The sequence below is a fragment of the Citrus sinensis genome, chromosome 1, assembly GCF_022201045.2.
Source record: "Citrus sinensis cultivar Valencia sweet orange chromosome 1, DVS_A1.0, whole genome shotgun sequence".
NCBI classification, from domain to species: Eukaryota; Viridiplantae; Streptophyta; class Magnoliopsida; order Sapindales; family Rutaceae; genus Citrus; species Citrus sinensis.
In genome coordinates this window covers 22241956-22257210 of record NC_068556.1, presented here as the reverse complement: position 1 = coordinate 22257210, position 15255 = coordinate 22241956, and the positions used below count along the sequence as shown (strand labels likewise).

At 34.3% G+C, this 15255-nt stretch overlaps 2 protein-coding genes and 1 long non-coding RNA gene across 8 annotated transcripts; 1 reads left to right on the top strand and 2 right to left on the bottom strand.

The window, feature by feature from the left end:
- Nucleotides 1-235: 235 nt before the first annotated feature.
- Nucleotides 236-4733, bottom strand: LOC102608565 (protein ABCI12, chloroplastic). Its single transcript, XM_025092394.2, has 7 exons — nt 4030-4733; nt 3528-3644; nt 2635-2871; nt 2174-2338; nt 1964-2039; nt 1048-1112; nt 236-580 (listed from the first exon to the last, which is right to left on the bottom strand). Exons 1-7 carry the CDS (start codon nt 4408-4410, stop codon nt 428-430), a joined length of 1194 nt encoding a protein of 397 aa, XP_024948162.1. The 5' UTR covers nt 4411-4733; the 3' UTR covers nt 236-427.
- Nucleotides 4734-4829: 96 nt separating this feature from the next.
- On the top strand, nt 4830-7804 carry LOC102608857 (uncharacterized). Of its 2 annotated transcripts, none has more exons than XR_371868.4 (3): nt 4830-5031; nt 7079-7198; nt 7297-7804. It is a non-coding gene; the product is annotated as an uncharacterized LOC102608857 (long non-coding RNA). The 2 variants fall into 2 exon arrangements; XR_001509176.3 differs by having other exon boundaries at nt 4834-5031; nt 7430-7804.
- A 263-nt stretch (nt 7805-8067) lies between these two features.
- Nucleotides 8068-12659, bottom strand: LOC102609053 (galactokinase-like). 5 transcript variants are annotated; one of them, XM_006489171.4, is made up of 13 exons: nt 12358-12655; nt 11767-11951; nt 11618-11664; nt 11266-11360; nt 11060-11142; nt 10841-10909; nt 10088-10273; nt 9741-9875; nt 9434-9568; nt 9214-9284; nt 9042-9131; nt 8584-8725; nt 8068-8492 (listed from the first exon to the last, which is right to left on the bottom strand). In XM_006489171.4, the coding sequence occupies exons 1-13, from the start codon at nt 12518-12520 to the stop codon at nt 8382-8384; spliced, it is 1512 nt and encodes a 503-aa protein (XP_006489234.1). In that variant the 5' UTR covers nt 12521-12655; the 3' UTR covers nt 8068-8381. The 5 variants fall into 5 exon arrangements, with proteins under 5 accessions (XP_006489234.1, XP_006489235.1, XP_006489236.1 ...); XM_006489172.4 differs by having other exon boundaries at nt 9042-9119; nt 12358-12653; XM_006489173.4 differs by lacking the exon at nt 10841-10909 and having other exon boundaries at nt 12358-12656.
- Between the last annotated feature and the right edge of the window lie 2596 nt (nt 12660-15255).

Sequence of the window (15255 nt, the reverse complement as noted above, 5' to 3'; positions counted from 1 at the left end):
GAGCACTTGTTATTGAAAAACTCATGAGTAAACCAAATCAGGAATTACACATGAATTAAAGCATTTTTAATTGTTACATTCTAAATTTAGTGCAAAAATGCTTTCTGTTACCATTTGGATATTGTTGGTTGGCCACATCTCATATGCATGTTCAATAACATAGCTTTGAAAATTCTATTCTTGAATCATCATGCAGTAAAATTTGTTAATTCTATTCTTGAATCATGCAGTAAAATTTGTTCTAAATGTAACTATATTGAATCATCCACTAAAAAGATTATCCTGTCAAGATTACAGCACCAAAGTATCAACATGAGTTCAGATCATATCAAATCCAGAACTACAGAATAAAAACAAGAACCCAATTACTCTCAACTGGTATTTTGATACAAAAAGAAAATTACCGCGGCGAGCGTGAACATGGGTATCAAAGAAGGAAGCGGTCTGACACAAGTGCAGCACCTACAACACCAACCAGGCAAAACAAGGACACAAAATCTGCCACCCCAATGGACGAATTTGAAAAGGAGTAAATTTTGTGAGTGCTGCTGTCCCCCCGAAAGCCTCTAACAATCATTGCCTGTAAGAACAATAAAGAAGGTAAACAACTATTTCAGAATTTCTAAAATTAGCAATCTTCCAGCTACTTATGGCAAAGAGTCAAAGACTAGTGATAAACTATGAGATCGAAACTTATTTAGAATTTAAAAAATGAAGCAATCTTTCAGAATCTCAAGACATGTGAAAAAGGTTAACAAACCCAGACATTTTTCTTGCAAAAGGTCTCAACTCTCGAAAACAATTTCTTCCATACATCCTCTAACCCACTCATTCAATGAATTCTAACTGACGACAGTAGTTTCAATTATTCCCAAGTCTGTATGATTTGAAATTATGCATTGCCAATATATAAAAGCAATTTAAGAGAGCTGATAACCCATTGAAAGATTGTCCATGAGCCACATATTCTTGGAAACTACTAGAGCTCAGATCAAGAAACATCATAACTATGTAATCGAACAAAAAGGCATAATGTGTCCAATAAACCTGAGATATTTGCTCAGCGTGGCCGAAAATATTTTTGAAGATCCGGCGAATGTAGGAAGCAAAAACTGCAAATCCAAGAGAAATTTGAAAAATGTGTTAGGATTCAATTATACAAGCAAAAGTAGATAAGACCAGAATGTATACTACTGTTAGATACGATTGTCATTGCAGATATACCCAGATAAGGTTTCATAGTCATTTATTTTCACTGACAGAAAGTGCCGAAAACCGACAAACCAATCTCAATCTGAAACAGAGGTAAGGAAAATTATTCATTCACACATTCTTGTTACTTGTATCATCATATAATTATTAAATACAAGTTCACACTAATGCAGGAAAACATTAGAGATAGAAAGGGTGCTGCTACAACAGACACAGGACCATATTCAAATAAAATCTAATGGAGATCTCAGAAATAAGAAAAAAGACTCAGAAACCGTTTGACATAAATATGAGCCGCAGCTCGGTATGTATCAACAATCCAGCGATGCCCATATCATTTTTGGCTAAAAGTTTGAATTTAAAACAGCAAAGCCTAGTAGGTTTGGGATTTCAGAATTGTTGTAAACATTCTAAACTATGATGTATTCGATCATGAAAATAAGATTAGAGAAGGAAAGTGTTCCCAGACAACCTTAATATTCAGAGTTATTCAACAGTACAATAAAGTTATGAATAGTTTGAAACTTCAGAATACTAGACAAACCAGGATTACAAGTTTTGTGACCAAAACATATTTTTCCATGAAGCAAAAAATGATGGAACGCATAATTGAAAATTTGCCATGCATCCAAGGAAAATTCTAAAGTTTTCATTAGCCGCTAATGCTGAATAGCAGTGCAAATATAAAAATTGGAAACAAAAAATAACAGAAGCAAAAGAAAAAAAAATGCCCTTCGAATATAGAACTTACTATCAATCGTCTCCAGCATTGTCAATTGTCTCCAATTTATCCTACGAGATACTATTCCCAATGCGACATTACGTACCTACCAACACAAATAGTGAGAATTCTTTCTTATAAAAAAAAGAAGCAGTAAATAGATATTGCGAACAATTACATATTCATATAAATCTTTGATAATATTAATATTAGAAAAGGAACAACCATTCCCTCTCTTACCTCATCAAACACTAGACTGATGAATCTCAATGAAAGCAAAAGGGTAAGCACTATCTCAGCCACCGGAACACCAATGTATGTCAGAGGAAGCATAAACCACCGCAAAGCAAATGCAAGTTGTTCAGGGGTAGTGGTTGCCAGGCAAAGGCTTGAGCTTTGGAAGATCTTTCACAAAAATAGAGACCTAAATCTCAGAATAATCAAGAGTTCATTTGTTTTGAGAAAATCAAGTCTAGTATGCCCCATATATATGAATGTTCTGTATATTCAACAAGTCATTTCAGATATTCACATAATCCTCTTCTCTTTTTGATTTGTCATGCAACTCCATATTGAAGATATGTATTTGCAGGTTGGTTTACTAATTCAAATGTTTAAAGAAGGATTGCAGGAGCCATCCCCGCCCCAACCCCACAAGAAAAGAATAAAAATTAAGAGAGAAATAAGGGGAAAAAGCTTACAGTGAAGGTTAAGCAGGCAGCTGTGCTTGCAACTGACAAGCCTTTCCTCGTAAACTGTAATGGTCCTAGCTTCATTATTAAATAAGAATAACCTCCCAGAGAAATAGGAAGATTAGGCAAACCCGTGATTGCAGAGGGAGGGGTTCTTGACTGGACCAGAGAAGGTACACCATCTGAACCTAGCCCCAACATTATAAATAAAACTCCAGAAAGCAGCGAGACTCTTCCCAGTTGATCCTACAAGTGTCATTCAAAATTTTACAAGATAATAATGTGAAACATTTATTAAAAGAAAAAAAAATTGCATGGATTAGCAACATGTAGAAAATTACATCTACATTACATACGATTGCCAAGATCACCATTCAAATATAGATATGCTGGTATTAACTTAAAAATAAAAAAAAAATACCATAGGGAAAATCAAATAAAATCAATCAGCAGGGGATGGAGTCAGCAAGAAACATGACATTTCAGACTAAAGAAACTATATTTTTCTTTACATTCATGATGAGTTAACATAACCCAGCAGACCACAGATCTCAACATCTTATACAATTTTATCAATACATCCATCAACGTTGTACCACTTGTCCAAAGCAAGCCAATTTTCTTAGAACTCATTGTATCATCTAGCAAGAATCAGAAGAATTCGCCTGCAGTTGTACAATCACACTTGCAAAGCCAGATTTTCATATCAATGAACTAATCACCTATTCATGATGCAATGGTTTAACAGCCTTTTTGAAAGATACTGCCTTATTGTAACATGTCGGTTTAACCCAATAGATTAAGCAACAGAATAATACACGTCAGAGAGTTATACACGGACACCACAGCTTTGTCCAAACACATCGGCCTTTATAGTTAAAACATGAAAGAAAAACACTTACCATCCACACTTGTTTTGGGAGGATCCATATTGACAGAAGAGCTGTGAATACCACCAGCCCAAACCGCATTAATATATGTGATCGAGCTGGTAACAAAACAAGAGCCAAGAGCCATACCTGAAGAGTCAATGTAATTGGATATCCAAATTAGAACTTTTAAAAGTAAAAGGTTCCATCAGCAGATATATATAAGTTACTCAATTTGATTATTACACAAAATCAACCACGTTTAAAATCAGGCACAATTGGAACTTTAGAGTAAAACAATCTGTCCATAACACAAATGTCTCTAATTAAAAGTCATAATCTTAAAACCAATTTAAAAAAGAACTAAAAACCAATTTAAAAAGAACTAAAATTTGTATCCACCAAAAAAAAAGAAAAGAAAAATTCATTTCTTGAACAAGCCCGCATATTTTTGAACATTAACAAACAAAAACATCAAGTAAAAGCAACAATAAAGCAAGACAACAACAAAACTAAGATTAAAAATAGAAATTACCAATTTGATTCTAGCGTCCACGGAATGCAAGAATGTGGAAGGGGAAGCAATGAACTGGTAAATGGGACTGGCAGTGGCAGTTGAAATCAACCTGAAAACTTTATCAGCCGAAAAAGCTTCGGTGGGCAACCAATTCACCCAATTACTAGCTCCGTTATTATTGTTTTTGTCCCGCACTGAAGCCCTAATTACAAAATCTCCATTTTTTTTTAAAATTCGTTTCTGGGTTTTGCTCAGCGGAAGATATAACCTAGGGTTCGAGCAATTTCGGGCGAGAATCAGAGTAGAATTTGAAGGAATTGTGGTTTTAGGATTTGGGGAGAGAAATTGGAAAGATAAACTGAAACTGGCCGTTGGATTTGAACTGTGAGTGCAACTCATGAGCCTGACTCTCAGACTGCCCCCCAGAAGGAAAGAAACTATATTCGTTGACGGTTGAGTTGGTGCAGTACTTCTGCTTTATTGTGGCGGGAATATGGTGATAACTGATACGAGGATAATTGATAATTCAGGAAAAAAAAAAAAGGATATCAAGACTTTTAAAGCACGCCCAAGTTCAAGCCCAAAGCCCAGTTGTTCTTACCTCATTTCAACTTTCAGATTAAAAAAAAAAAATGATATGGAGATGAACTTTTAATTAGTTTGGATAATCGACTTCTGAGTCCTAATAGCTGACTTGAGCCTACAATAAGTTCAAATGATCATGTATAAGTGTCAAGATTCGAACTATTCACTAATTTACCATTCCCAACTATTAACTAGTGCTTCATTAGTGAAAATAATGTGGTGTATTACTCATAGCTTAACTCAATAAATTATTTCTCTACCAATATACAAAATGGAATTGGTACCATATATTGAGTCAAAATCAGTATAGTGACAAAATTCTTTTATCAACACATGAGGGGAAAGTTTTTCAGCTTCATTCACTAGTCTCTGCAATAAAGTCTTTTCAGTGATGACCGACTGCATGCGCAAGAAGCAGAACTGACCAAGCTAAAGGTATATGATAAACTAAGCCTCCTTAAATTCAGTTGAATTAAGATTGATCCTGTATAATTTTAAATCCCGTATAGTGATCAAGTGATAACGCGATTGGTTCACATCCTGATCCTTTGTTTTGCCAAATTAGAAGAGGCTAGGACTTCCCTACCATCTATAGATTATACACAAATACCTTAGTCTGAAATTTCAGCTCAGTATATAGATAAAACAATGTTGCATTTTCCCCATGAAATCTTAGTTGAGATATTTTTCACATTGCCTGTCAAGTCTCTGGTCGGTACAGCTCGAGTGTGAATCTAAGCCATGGCTTTCTCTAATTTCAGATCCTAAGTTTGCTCTATTGCGACAACAGCAAGCGTCTCAAGAAGATAAAATCAACACTCACAGAATCCTTCTAGCAACAACACTAATCTTAAATCCTTAGACTGCTTGACAGAATCTTTAGAAAGCCTTCATTTTCCCTGGAGGTTACCAGATTCCATTGAAATCATAGATTCATGTAATGGCTTGGTCGTCTAGCTCTCACTCATAATAGCACAAGGATTACTTTATATGGAAGCCATCAACTGGTATTTATAGAAAATTACCAGATCTTGAAGTTCCATTTGTGGAAGTTTTTATCTATGGTTTTGGCTATGATTTATTCTCCAACGAGTACGGGGTTTTTGTCAGAGTGCTGTCAATGAAAGCTAATACATGGAGAAAGATACATTATTATGATGCGATTAGTTACATATGCCCTAGAAGATTAGATGGGTGCTTTGTCAATGGAGCCATCCACTGGCTTGGCAGTTTGCCTGATTTATCGTATGTCCAAATAGCCAATGTTCCTTCAGCCATTGTGGCTCTTGATTCAGCAAAGGAGAGTTTTTATTTCATCTTGCTGCCCATTATTGATGGATTGCTTTATCTAAAATTTATTGACTTGAGCATTATTGATGGATTGCTTTGTCTAATCCGTAGTCAATATGAAGGATACTCTTGTTTGAGCTGTTGTCAATCTCAATTTTGGATAATGAGGGAACATGCAGTATGGCTTTCCTGGTTTAGATTAGCCAAAATTGAAACTTGTAACGAACTTGATGATCATTGCAAGTTAGGTGACCCTGTGCTCACCAAAATATGATGAATTGATTATGAAAAAACGGTGGCATGAATTGATAAGATGCAATCGAATAAAAAAGACCATTGAGATGAGTTCTTATAAATTGAGGTGGTGTGAAGATAATGAATGCTGTGTAGCAGTTGCTTGCACTGTCTAGTCTCAGCCAATGTTTCTTTATGACCAATTGACCATACAACAACTTGGCTTTGTTTTGGTTTATATTTAGTATTTTTTATCCCTTTGTATTGAGTTTCATGTTCCTTTTACTTGCATTGTGCCATTGTGATGTGCATGCTTAACTGACAAAGCCATTTAGGCTTATTGGAAATCAAAATTTTGCATGTTCTGCCTAAAATTTTTATCAAACTGGTTACTCTTTCTCCTGGCCGATGTTTCTACAAATTCCCAAGGTACAAAATGAGCTTAGCATCCTTAAATACAGTTGAGTTAAGATTAGGCAGTACCTTTACAATGTCATGTAAAAGTGCGATATATGCACACAAAACCTGATGAATTAATTTTGTTGTTAAACTGGGATTAATAGGTTGTTAGTAAAGTTTAATTTCGGACCCAATAGCCAATAGATAAACAATGGTGAATCTTCCGCATGACATCTTAGTTGAGATATTTGTAAGATTGCCCATAAAGTATCCTGTTCGGTTCAAGTGCGTATCGAAGTCATTGCTTTCTCTGATTTCAGATCCCAAGTTTGCTGTATCACAACAACAGCAAGCATCTCAATGCTCTGAATCAACACCCAGAGGATCCTTTTAGGAACAATATCTAGTCTCAAATTCCTTTTGACTGTTCAACAACATCTTTAATAAGCCTTGATTTTCCATTGACTTGTTTATTCAGCATCGTAGGTTAGTGCAATGGCTTGGTCTGTATAGTTCTTGACGGCTAATAAAGATTTCTTTATATGGAATCCATAAACAGGTGTATACTTAAAAATATCATATTGGATATGATTGCTCCCCTAATGATTACAAGGTTTTCGATGCTGATGGCAATGGCAGTCGTCAGGTTCTTGATCCCAACTATCAAAGCGTTGTCCAGGTTTACTCACTGAAAACTAATTCACATAACTTTAGTTTGATAAACTGTAATATGCTATGCGAGTGCTTTTCCAATGGTGCTGTCCATTGGCTTGGCAGGATTCCTGAACATCAAGAAGGAATTGCCTATTCTGCTTTGCGCATTGTTGCTTTTGATTTAGCCAAGGAGAAATTTCATTTCGTTTCCCTGCCTAATATTGCTGATCCGAGGTTTCTTTTGTACAAATTGAAGGACGCCTGCATTTAAACAGTCGTGAATTTTGGATGGATGGTAGCGAATTGAAGATAGACGTTGAGCTTTGGATGATGAAGGAATATGGTGTGCAGTCTGGGAGTATTGAGGCTTGTGAAGAGCTTTATCATGGTGAGATGGAGACACTGTGCTCAATAAATGTGGTCAAGTCATTCTGAAAAACTCGCGGCATGAATTGATAAGATGTAATATTGAAGAAGAAACAGTTGAAGTGAGATTTCTGATAGAAGATGGTGCAAAGACTATGAATGGTGTATATATACTGAGTCTGATTTCGCCTGATTATCTAGATAAAGTGAGCTGATGTTTTCCGTGTTCCAATCTTTTAAGTTATTCACTAGTGATTTTGCTCAAGCGACCAAGATGTCTAGGCTAATTTTATATCAAAATTTTTCATGTTCTGCCTAAAATTTGGCTTTAACACGCTTGACTTGTTTAATTGCATCTTCCTGAAATTAGTAATACTCATCTATGCGAGTAATGCACAAGCCACAGAGCTTATCAAACAGGCGAGCCACTGGGATGCTCCTACAAGCTTAAAGATATAGGATAGGCAAGTTTTAATGATAAAGTGATAAGCGATAATGATATGTACAAATCCCGATAGAAGAAGTATATTAGATGAATAAGTAATTCTTAATTAATTTTGGGAAATTTAAAGAAGATTAAGAAGTCGGATGTTACCACGAACTATGTAAATACATCACATATATTATACACAGGCAGGCACAAATATCTTAGCATTAAATGATGAACAATGTTGCATCTTCTTTCCCATGACATCTTAGTTAAGCTATTTATAAACTGCCTCTAGATTCTGTGTCTGGTGCGGTGCAAGTGCGTATCAAAGTCATGGTGGGGCAAATTCCGCTAGAGGTTCGGATAATGCAAGCTCAAATTTTATTCAACTTTGATATCAATTGGACAGAGACTAAAACTTGAATTTAGCGGCACCACTTGATGGCTTAGAGGCAAAAACATAAAGGCCAAGATCGTTATTGTTGATTACGCCTCGGTCAATTCTCGACTGGTAGAATTGTTCCTGATAAAATATAAAAGAGTCCATAGATGTTTTTAAGATTCATTTATAAATTTATGAGCGGAAAATTTCAGTCAAAATGTTAAAAGAGTACCTTCAAGTTGAGGATGAACTGTGAATCAATGCTCTCTTTTACCAAAGCAACAACACAACCACCCCAACCAGCCCCTGTAAGCCTTGCCCCAAGAGCACCATTATTCCGACAAACATTCACCAGTTCTTCCAACTCTGGGCAACTAGTAAGAGAACAAAAAACAAAAGAAAAAAAAAAGGTAAAATGTAAATCTGACTGCCATGCTTTTCCCATGAGGTGATTTTCTATTGGACTACCTATGAAAATTTTGTTTTGGGTTGGGTGGGAGGGGGTGTGGTTGGTGGGGGCGTGTGCCCTGGTTTTCTTGCAATTGTCACCATCGAAATCAGAATCTCATGGACGCGTGCAGAACTAGTAATACTAATGACACACAAAATAAACACAATGGCCACAAAATTTTTGAATTCATAGGGACAAAAAAATGTAAAAAAATGTGGAAAGCACAATCATGCATGTACCTGCACTCGTATAAAACACTACAGCTGTGGTGGCTGTCATTCATAAGGTCACCAAGCTTCTTCAGTTTGTCTTCCTCACTGCACAACAATCTTCAAAAGTTATCTTGAAGGTTTTATTGACAAGGTATACAGAGTATGAAAACAATAGCCTAAACCAACAAAAAAGACTTACCTTAAATTTGAGGATACAGTGTCCTTGAAAGCATGTACCCTCTTGGCTTCAGAGTACACGTGGGCAGCTCTCTGCAATGAGGATGTTGATAAAGAAAAATGAGAATAACACTTTCAGGCTAGTGGTCAAAAGATTAAGAGCAACAAAAGTTTACAAAAACCCATAACTCTCATATGATTTTGAGTAGACGGTAAATTTTGCTAAATGACAAAACAAGTACCTGATGTAACTTGTATTGCTTGGCAGCATTCAGTACATCCAGAGAAGATGAACTATTTGCAAAGATGGACGTTAGCTTTTCCTCTGTGATCTTCTCAATGTCCAAGGCTGTGTATGGTTCCTTGCGTAAAAATTCCTTCAGCAAAAGACAATATTTTGCAATTTGAAAAAAATAGGGATCAACCACAGAGAATAAGCATGCATAAACTAAACCAAAATGATCCAGATGCTGTGCAGATAGCAGAATTTGGTTAACAATTAATTAAAATAAACAGCAGAAGGAAACTCATAATATAAATAAGTAGTACCTTAACAGCAAATACAGGATCAGAAGAACCATTTTTACAAGCAAATGCAACACACAACCCTTCAACATCAGAAAGAGTTTTGACTTTTGATATTGCCTCTTGTGGTTTCATTCCAAGCTTTATTGCAAGTACAATCTGAAAATTCCCAATGACAAATAAGCACAATCAGATAACTGTAGAAAGTTGATATATTCTTGAAGTTACAGAAAATAAGGCATCCGCAATTTGTTACTACAAAGACAAATTTTGACACTGGCCAAGCAAGCAATCATCTCTTTTAGTTAACCGAAACGTAATTAGTCTGCCTTTCCAAATTGCAGCAAACCAAACCAGAATATATAACTTACAGCAGTCAATCGGCATTCAACAACTCTGTTATTGTAATTTGAAGCAGCAGTAATAGCCTTCAGAGATTCTGCCAAAGAATGGGCTACCACAAAAGTACCTCCAGCAGGAAGTTGCACATCAGTTGTTCGAATAGGGTTGAAATCAATCAGCTCAGCAAACCCAGATTTGGCCATGATAGAGATTGCCTATGATGGGGAAAAGGATTACAAATGATGTGTCATTATCATCAGGTATAGCAACTCGATGTAGCAGAAAATTAAACAAATGAAAATCAAAATTGTTATGCATCAAATCAAATTACAGAGGGTTGAGGGAAACATCTTTAAACTAAAAATAATGTCTAACTTCTAAGGGGAAGTATAAAAATGGGGAGATGAACTGGGCATCCACATGCACAGAGTGGGTAGGTCAGCATGCACCAGCAAAGACGTAATTCTGTGTAAACTGTCGCTGCATTTGAACAGAGACCATAAAAATCAATTGATCAATCCATGGTACAATGTTCAAACTACATGATGCAACACCATCCCAAACAGATGGGGAAAAAATGAAAATACAAACATGGTACTACCAAAGCAGAAAATTCAATAAGAAACTGAGATCAGAAACTCTTTGAGAGCAATCCATGATGATACTAGCCCCTAATACAACACAAGCATTTACAGAACTAATCTCCGGGAAGAAGGATCACGCAGGATAACATTCAGGATATTTCAGTGATATTGAGTAGGAAAGAGAAAAATGTGTATAACCTGGTCCATTCCACCAGACTGTGTTCCAATATATTGTTCACATTCACATGTAAGTTGCGCAATCTCTTTCTGTCAAACAAGGAAAGACTCTTAAAATTTTTAAACTAAATATCTTACCACTGCATGGGCAGGTGAGTTCACCCATACCTAGTATCAAAACACAACAAAATTTATCAAAATTTTCTGAAAAATCAGAAGCACAACAAAAACACTTCTCACCTTTGGAACTTCCACGCCGAAAGCAGCCATAAGAGCAACCGTTGAAGAGCAAACAAATGCTGTGGAGCTGGATAGCCCAGAACCTAGATTAAAGAAAAGCGAGTTAATGTGATTAAACAACTGAAATTTAGTAATAATAACAACCGTTTCTCCCTTCATCAGGCACAGTCAACGCCATATCACATGAAATTGATCCAAAATTTTACCTGTTGGAACCGTGCCATCAACAAGAATATCAAGTCCAACCGGTGGACCAACATCCAATCCTTTAGCTTTAACATATTCATAAAAAGCTTTATATCTGAAGAAAACAAAGCACTAGAAAATGCCTACATAAACATTTAACTTAATAATCCCGACAGTTAAAAAGTTTAGTAAAAACTGAATTCAATTAACTTGAAATTTCGAAATAAAGTGAAATCCTTCAAGACCTTGTAACTAACGCTTCAGTTTGTAGTTTAGTTTTAATCTCCAAAAACATAAGCTTTCTTCAAATTACAGGAGCATAAATTAGCATAAACTAGCAAGCGAAATATGAAACTAGAGTCTATGTCTCACCCACAAATGAAATAGTGGCCCCATTGATGATGCTTCATGTCAATTTCCTGCCCAAAAATACAACAGCACATTCCACCAGATAAATCACACAAATATTAATACAGGGAATTAAAGCACACACCACCATCTCAACAATAAATGTAATGCACCTGATCAGGTTCAGCAGGATAAGTACACATATTGTACTTGTCACTAACATTAGCTATTTTAAGAACCTTTTCAGCCTCTTTTGAATCGTGCTTCCTTATTGCCACGATTGCGTCTTGCCGAATCGCCATTGGCAGTACAGAATATCCTTCATAATCAATATGCTCCCCAATCAAGTTCACTCTCCCTGGTCACACAAAATCAAAGATTAATCATCCACTGTCCATTTTCTCCATCAACAATAAAATCATAAAAAATAAATAAAAAAAGAAAAACAATTCTCCGGTCCTACAGAAGTCGATTAAAATAAAATCAAACTCTTATTAAATCAAATAATAATCGAAACTTTTCTTTTCTTTTCTCTCCTTGTTCTCAGTAACCAAACGGACGAACTGGACTGAAGTGTTTTTAATCAAGTTCACACTCCCTGTTTAGATACAATCAATCGTCAACCGTCCATTTTCTTCATCAAACGTCTAATAAAGAATAATAATAATAATAATAACACTTTAGAGAAATTATTTTAAACTCAGAATCCTATATTAATTAATTTTTTTCAAAAAAATCCGAAAATTTTTCTTTTATATTTTGACCTGGAGATCGCGCGTAGACATCGGGAGGCTGAGCAAAGACTTGAATGAACTTTGAATTCAAGTTATCGAAACGACGTTCAGCCTCTTCCAGCTGCAATCCTTCTCCGTACACTGCCTGCAGTGACCAAAAAGTCGGCACTGGTAATTCTTCGTGCCTCGCCATTTTTTTTTTCTAGTTTGACCTTTACTTGACCGTCGACTGCTCAATTCAGTTACATTCCACAGTTCAAAAGTCTGTTTCAACCAACCTTGAGACCTGAGTCAGGTCTATAAAATTTTTTTTTTTTTTCTTAATCCCAGAAATACTCTTTTTAAATATATTATTTATTAGTATTTAAATCCTCCAAATCGAGTGCATCAAATGTAGCGGTTATATTGAGATTCCGTTAGATACTAAACTTTTTTTTTAAGAAAATTATTATTTGTATACTTTAAATTTATATTTTTATTAAAAATATATTAATCATTTACCTTAAATTAATAAAAATTATCTATCGACCATAAAATTATTAGCTACCGTTTAAAAATTTAAAAAATATAATAAATTAACGATTTTATCTTTAAAATTATTATTTATATATCTTTAAAATCTTTTATTATCACTAAAATATTTTTAAATAATTATGATAATTAAAAAAAAAAGTAAATTAACTAATTAATAATAGATATTCATGTCTTCTTGATCAACAGCCGTTTGTAAATGATTGTGTCAACTTTGGGAACGAACTTCGGGAGATATTAAAAAAATGTGGATGAAGAATTTTGAAAACAGCTGTTACGTCTACTATTGCCACGTTGTTTCCAAATATTTTTATGAAATATTCTAGTCTAGCTAGTAAATATCAAGTGCTTGCCAAATAAAGTTTTATGATAAGAAGAAGCAACAAATTAATTTATAAGTGGCCACCGATTAATTAATCTGGTCAAGATTAAAAAGAAAAATTAGGAAGTCCAATTACATTAATGAAATCGTGAGTTATTATTGGCCTTTTGTTGGATGACTTAGATAAATTTTTAATTGAAAAATAAAGATCGTATCACAAATTAATGACTATCATGTGTTTAGTAAGAATTGAGTTCTTATATTAAAGAGATAATTTCACAATAATGAATGACATGTCAAGTGCCACATCATTTAAAAAATAAAAATTTTATATCCCAACTTTATAAATATCATTACACTTTTAACTAAAGTAAGAAAAAAAAATCTTTATAATTTTGTTGAATTTCAATTACAAATTTGGATGAATTCATATATTGATTTGTGAATTATTTTGTTGAACTCCAAGCTAGCATTCTCAGTAGCTTTTATTAAATTAATGCTTGGCAGGTCTCCCTTAGGGGCTCATGTCAACTCTTCAAAATATTAATATGTAAGGTGTGATTAATGTAAAAATAATCACAACTGTTGATGTGATTGATTTTTATTTCAGACTTTCTTTTAAATCAAGTTTTGTGGCTTATTTTTTTTTCTTGAGGCGAGTGCTTCAAATTAAGTGTTTCCTTGTTGTTAATTGTTTTTAAAAAAAAATTATAAAAGGTGCCGGGGTTGCCGACAACAACCTTTCAAGGCTTAAGTTAGCCTTTTAAATTTGATTGTAAAGAGAGAAATTAGAGAGAGAATGACAATATTTTCTTATCCTTTTTTCTCTTACCTTCAAATGGGAAAAGTACCATATAACTCAAATACTTTATTTTTATTATTTATATTTTCAATCGACCGATTGTGTTACACCGCATATTTTATACAAGATTGTACGAGTATTTTAGCTGTAGAAATATTATTGTTAATTATTGAAAAAAAAAAAAAGTTTGTGCTTATCGCACAAGCATCCAAATTCTTTTCAATGTTTTCTCTGTGAAAGCTAATTCCTGCGGAAACATACATAACCTTGTAATAAAGATTGGTGTAATAATGAGGCACACAAATGGAAGTGTCCGAAGCCAAGGACTCACATGTGACATGTAATTAGGTAAATAAATTACAGCTTTCAAATTCATTGAAGTACATTCAATGTTTCAATTACTAAATAATAATAATAATAATAGTAATGAAAGAAAACAATAAATGTCCTCACTAAATTCTTCATAACTTATATGAACTTAAGAGTGAAGAATGAATTTAGTTGCTGTTGAGGAAAAAATTATACAAACTTGCCCTAAAAATATTAATTAGCCAATTTTGGGCTCATCCCATCTTGTCTTATCTATGACTATGCCTACTATATTATTGATTTAAAGTTACAAAAAATTCATCTCTCTCAAGCTGGATCCTTTTTTAAAACGTGCTTTTTCTGGTATGTTTAAGACAAGAAGCAACAGCAACTTAATTATTAACTAAAAGCTACGAACGAAAGAGATAAGATGAAAGGACAACATTGGAAACTTAAATTATGCAGGAAGATATAATTTGACAAAGATTTCGCTCAACGCAAATCAAATGTTATTATTGGTTACCATTGTAGCCTTTAACTTGACTCAAGATGACTCTTATCCGCATGTCCATTTTTGCAAGCTACAACTTATCCAAATTGCCCAGTTTACGCGTTTGAAACACCTTTCAACAATGAAGTGACCACAAAAAGTCTAGAAGATATAATGAGTAAAGCAATTGTAGTGGCAGAGTGGTAAGCATCATTATTATTGTTATTATTTTGAAAAAAATTATTTTCTACCATAAATGAAAATTCAATTCTTTGTCGGTGATAATTTTGAGTTGGGTTTACTTCTCCATTATAAAATCTCTTTGTCCGTGAAAGGAGTTTGATTTACATATCTAATATTTTTGAAAATAAAAATGAAAGTAAAAAGTATGAGTTGAGGGATTCAAGTGGAAACAAATAAAGGGTTAATTTTGAGTCATCGCTCTCATAAATTGATTATTTTTAAATAACTCCT